This window comes from Nematolebias whitei, chromosome 21 (genome assembly GCF_014905685.2).
Source record: "Nematolebias whitei isolate Nwh7 chromosome 21, NemWhi1, whole genome shotgun sequence".
Taxonomy (NCBI): domain Eukaryota; kingdom Metazoa; phylum Chordata; class Actinopteri; order Cyprinodontiformes; family Rivulidae; genus Nematolebias; species Nematolebias whitei.
This window is the reverse complement of record NC_056518.1, coordinates 31,693,558-31,699,181: the sequence shown is the minus strand read 5'-3', so window position 1 is coordinate 31,699,181 and position 5,624 is coordinate 31,693,558. Positions and strand designations below refer to the sequence as shown.

General features: G+C 43.4%; 1 protein-coding gene across 1 annotated transcript in view; it reads left to right on the top strand.

Annotated features, from left to right (window-relative positions):
* The first annotated feature begins 2,841 nt into the window (after nt 1–2,841).
* Nucleotides 2,842–5,624, top strand: part of pcnx1 (pecanex 1) — a 30,594-nt gene continuing 27,811 nt past the window's right edge. Inside the window, exons 1-2 of the mRNA XM_037694655.1 lie at nt 2,842–3,145; nt 4,136–4,350. Coding sequence (XP_037550583.1) covers nt 2,993–3,145; nt 4,136–4,350 — 368 coding nt within the window. The 5' untranslated portion in view covers nt 2,842–2,992. The remainder of the gene's footprint in view (nt 3,146–4,135; nt 4,351–5,624) is intronic.

The window sequence follows — 5,624 nt, the reverse complement described above, 5'->3', positions numbered from 1 at the left end:
CTCCTCGGGCTGCAGTGACCGCTGCGCCTCCTCGGGCTGCAGTGACCACTGGTGTGGTGTTCAGGAAACGTTGACTCAATCCAGTACTTACTGGAAGAACTGGTCTGTGAGAATGTTTCTGTTTTCCACACGGCAGCTTCTCTGGTGTGAAGTGAACGGCTTCACCAAATCTTCCAGTTTGTACAGGTCAACCGTGAGGACGAGCTACTGGTTGTTGCAGGATTTGAACAGTGAATTAAAGGTTCTTTTGGAGCCTTTTGTACTTTGTACGTTTTTGTTGCAGCTGAATGTTTTTTTTATGATAAATTTCCTCTTAAACACTTTTTTTGTTGAGTAAATGTATTTTACACATGTGTGTAACTAAGGAGGTTGTATGAAATAAATATTGGTATAAATTTAAAATCTTTATAATCCTAAAAACAATGTAGCTATCTGAACCGGGCTCCTCAGAAACAGTTCTCAGATTAAAAGTAAATTTTATACACGCGTAAAATGAAAATTTCAGTGCAGGACAGGCGAAACACCAAAACTTTAACAAACTTAAACTCTGATTTTACAAAAACGCTTCAAAAAGCTGAATCATCTGGTGATAGCTGAATGTCATGAATTGTTTAAAAGCTGAACGGACTTGCAGTTTGCTGAAGTATTGACGGTTGAAAACGCAGGAAGATGTTGAAGGAGTTCACAGAATCTTAATGCATTTGAATTAGAATTATTTTGCTGAAAAAGCTGAATATTTCAAAAGTTTTAAAGATGCCAATACCAAAAGTCATAAGTCTCCTGAAGGAGCTCAAAGTTTTGATACCTGAATTACTGAAATAGTTCAAATCTGAGACGAGTTTAATGCCGAGAAACGTACAGAATAGTTGAGTAATGAGAAGGTGGAATAATAAACAGGATCACAATAGTGTGATGCTTCACAGCATTCACACTACTAGAGAAATGTAATTTTGTGAGCGATCGCTTAGAATTTGTTGAAGTTTTTTAAAATTAGAATAAATTATGAAATGGGTAAAACAAGCAGAACAAAATCAGCTAAACTTCACAGAACTGCAGCTAAAAGCTAAATGTAGGAGCATGTTTAGTCCAAAAAAGATTAATCAGCTGTAGATTCAATTGGTTTCTAGGAGTTCCAGTGATTCATAAGATATTTTGCTAACAGTACGGACGCTCTGCCTGCACCTTCAGCGGTGGGTGATTGACCGACAGATATCAATTCAGTTTATTTATACAGCGCCGAGTCACAACAGAAGTCGTCTCAGTCACTGAACAAACATTTTTATATAAAAATAATTAACATTATTTATCTGAGGAGCAGCTTTAATTGAACTCCATCACAGAACTCATCTTGAACATGAAGGCGACAGTGGAAAGAAACTCCCTCGTGAGGAAGAACCTTTAGCAGAACCAGCTCAGGACAAGAGGACATCTGCTTCGACCAGCTGGGTTTGAGAGGAACAGATACACAATGGCAGGTCAAGAATCACGTTAAGATAGAAATAGTATCAAATGAAAACTATTAAATTTTAACAATTTATTTAAGGAAATGAGGTCAGTTTATCCTCTAGTTGTCTAAGCCTATAGCAGCACAACAAGCCGACCCTAACCATAGGATGTATCAAAAAGAAAGTGTTAAAACTGGACAATGTGTCAGCCTCACGGACAGAAACTGGAAGTTGGTTCCACAAGAGAGGAGCCTGAGAACTGGAAGATCTTCCTCCAGTTAAGACTCCGGCAGCAGCATTTTGGACCAACTGAAGACACTTTAGAGAAGTATTTGGACACTAGATAAACCATTGCAATAGTCCAGCCTCGACATTATGAACAGGTTTTTCTGCACAATTTTTTTTATTTTTTTAGAAGATTCTAATTTTTGTGATATTTCAGAGTCAGAGTCAGTCAGAGTTTCTTTATTGTCATTCGCACCTCATGTGGTACATGTGGTGGAGCGAAATTATGTACACGGGGTCCCAGTTACAGCCGACAATAAAATGTATAAGAAAAACAGTAATAACATCTAAGATATGAACTAAGAAAAACATCAACTAAATATACACTAAGCACTCATAACATAAAACATTGAACATCAGCACATCAGCACACCGCCTTCCACAGCAGGTGGAAGGCGGTGGTTCTGGTAATGTTCTTAATGTTCCAGTTTTTAGTATTTTATATCACTTGTTTTTTTTTTTTTTACATTTTCTTCCATTTTATTTTTCAATTTAAATCCAAATTCAATTTAAATAAAGGATATATTCAGTATGATTGTCCACTGTTCTCATCTGTATTTGTTTAAAACAGGTCTCTCTTGTAAATGAGTCCTTGAGGCTCAATGAGACGACCTGTACAAATAAAGAATGGAAAATAAAAATGAGATCCTGATCAAAAATGACACCAAGGTTTTTAATGTTGGAACTGGAGGTCAAATTAATCCAGAGTTGGTGAAAGAAATGCATAAGATGCTCAGGTCCAAAAACGAAAACCTCAGTTTTGTCTGAGTTTAAAACAGAAAATCCAGGTTTTTATGTTCATGACATGCTTGTAGTTGAAGTAACTGATTGGATTCATGGACAATGGAAATGTACCCCAAGCTGTTGAACAGAATAATTCAGCATTTAGCCGCTCCCCGCCTGCGGCTCAGCTCACAGAACTGTTCATTTTAAACGTCCACCAGCAGCAGTCTAATAAATATTTATAACAAAGCCTAAACTTAAGAGTAAAAAGGAGGTTTTATACTTTTATTTTGTTAACGCTTCCCACAGAGCGCTTCCTGAGCTGCGGCCTCTGATCCCACGAAGAAGAGCTTTCCCGTAGGGCGTGTCGGGATACGGAGTCTCTCCGGTGGAGGACCGGAGCCCCAGCTACAGAAGATGGCTGCTGCCGAGAGGGCTTCAGGCCGCCGTCTGAAAACGCAGCCCCCGCTGGCTTCGTGCTGAACCACGAACAGTCCGTGTGTCGGCCCGGCTGTTCGGTTCGGCCCGGAGGAGCCGCCATGGGGTCGCAGACTCTTCAGATCCTGAGGCAGGGGGTCTGGGCTTCGGTCACGGGCGGATGGTACTACGACCCGGATCAGAACACGTTCGTCAACGCGCTCCATCTTTACATCTGGCTGTTCCTGCTGTGTTTCCCCTTCACGCTCTACATGGTCAGTGTCTCCATCTTGTCTTCTTTTGGGTTTTCACGGGTCCGAACACCCAGAGCCCGTCCTCTGGACCGTAGCTGCCACACACGGACGGGTCCGTCTATTACATGGAGACGATGCGACCTCCATTAAACCAAACGTCAGAATATTTTGATCCAGTTACTGGACCGACATCCCGTGCTCAGTTTCCAGCAGCAGCACTGGTGGAAGCTGCGCGCCCGTTCTGTGAAACTGCTCAGCAGGTTGGGTTGTGTTGACACAGCTCGGAACCAGCGGTTCTCAAGTGACGCAGCTGTTTGCAGTGATTTCATGGAAACTACTTTAAATAGGAGATGATGTGTTCACGTCTGTCAGCAAAATATCTCTGAACGCTGCGGTCATCACTTGGAAAAGTCAGCCTCACGCGCTTCAGTTGTGCACGCTCACACCATGTATTGTAGTGAGGCTTTCAAAATAAATAAAGGCTGGTACTCCAGAACATAAAACCCAGTTCAGGAAGTCTAATGGGACCAGCGTTCCTGCTCAGCTCTTTCCACAAAGTTTCAATCCAAAGAGTGGAGAATATCCTGATGCTCAATAATCCAGGTTAAAAAAATCTAAAAGTTAAGTCTGGTCTCTGGACGGGTTGGAGTGCAGAACTTTAAGTTTGACCCCAGTTCACCTTTCAAGATGGCCGCCACAGCCACTGGCTCAAAACACACAAACATGGCTTCAACCGACTGATCCTCAACTATTGGAGCCAACTCTGTCTGTTAGCAAAATATCTCATGAACCAATGTACAGATTTTAATGATACTCTGAGAGTTCATGGATGTACCAGTAATTCTCAGCTCATCTGGATAGTTTCTCTTTATAGATGTTTCGCCCTCTATCCAGAGGGCTTCATCAGTCTGAGGAGTTCCAGTAAATTTTCCCCACCAAGCAGTAAACTGAAGTGGACCAGTAGAAACGGATTTGAATGAAGTGAACTGACCTCTTGTTTCCTCGTGTTAGGCCCTGCCTCCAACCATGGTGATTGTGGGAATCTACTGTGGTGTGATAGCTGCCATGTTTCTGCTGCTGAAAACGGTGAATTACCGCCTCCACCACGCCCTGGATGAGGGGGAGGTGGTGGAGCATCAGGCCAAGGAGAACCAGGGTCGCAGAGGGGGCATCGAAGGTCCTAACGACAGAGGGTTCGTTCGTCGGAAGGACAGCAGCGGTCTGGGGTACGTGGACATAATTCAGCCCGAAGCTGCCGTCCTGTGCAGATGTTCTGACTGAGCCCACGTTTTGTAAAAGTGGTTTAATTTCACACTTTGTTCACGTTTCCTGCTCAGTTGGGGAAACGAGTGTTGTTGTGCAGTGAGTCTGTTAAATGTGATTATCGCCCGCTGCTCAGAGCTGAAGGCGGGAATGATTCAGCTTGTGTGTGTGTGTGTGTGTGTGTGTGTGTGTGTTGTCTGCAACAGGTTTTTATAAACTTCTCAGGAAGTGAACATCTACGACCGTTTACTGCGTTTTCTGTCCAAGCTCGGTGTGAGCTCTGAACAACTGCTGAAACTGGGCTGTCAAAGAAGCACATTAGCTTCACTAAAAGAAGCTAAATGCTACGAGAGTAGCAAAAGATTAGCTAAATACTAAAAGTAACAGGACGGTAACTAAAAGCTAAAGGCTAGCCAAAAGTAGCGAAATGGTAGCTAAAGCCTCGTAGTAGTGTTGTGTTTTTGGCTGTTCCTCCTTCAGGAGCGAGTGACCTTTCATGAAAGTTCTGGTGATTTGTTTTAAGCCAGATGTTCTCCCCGACACATGCCTGGAGTCGGACCAGCAGCCTCAGGGCTGGTAGACCTCGGCCCTGACCACCGAGCTGCTGTAGCCACGTAAAGCTAAAGTCGCGTAAGCTGAAACAAACGGAAAATATGCTAAAGCACATTTCAAAGAGAATAACTTTTTAAAGACAAACCAATGTTTTTCAATGGGCAAATAGTTGTAAATAAAGTTAAAATCATTTGAAAAGTATAAAAATAACAAAATCCAAAAGTCACAGCAGCCACTTTCTGAACGAGCCGAATGTTTTTTTTTACCAGAAGAACGGCTGAAACGACAAATTCTGCAGAAGTTGTAAGACTGTAAAAACAAATGTACAGGAACAATAAAAACTGGAAACGGTGTGCGTGCTGAGTCAGTCACTAGGACAGCTGCACATCTGGAGCAACCGTTCAGGCAAATCAGCTGCACTGCACATCTGCAGCAAAAGTCCAGGCGAGCCAGCTGGAGTCACAGCTGCACTGCACATCTGGACCAGCAACAGTGTTTCCCCTACCATTATTCGAGGGTGCCCTGTCCTGTGAAAAGAACGGAGTGCTCCGCCTACAAAATCCAGCAGACATCTTCTGCTTCTGGACAGGGAGTGGAGATTGTAGCAGCTCAGACCTAGCATTAGTACCGTGATGCTTCACTAACCCCCCCCCCCCCCCCCCCCCCCCCCCCCCCCCCCCCCCCC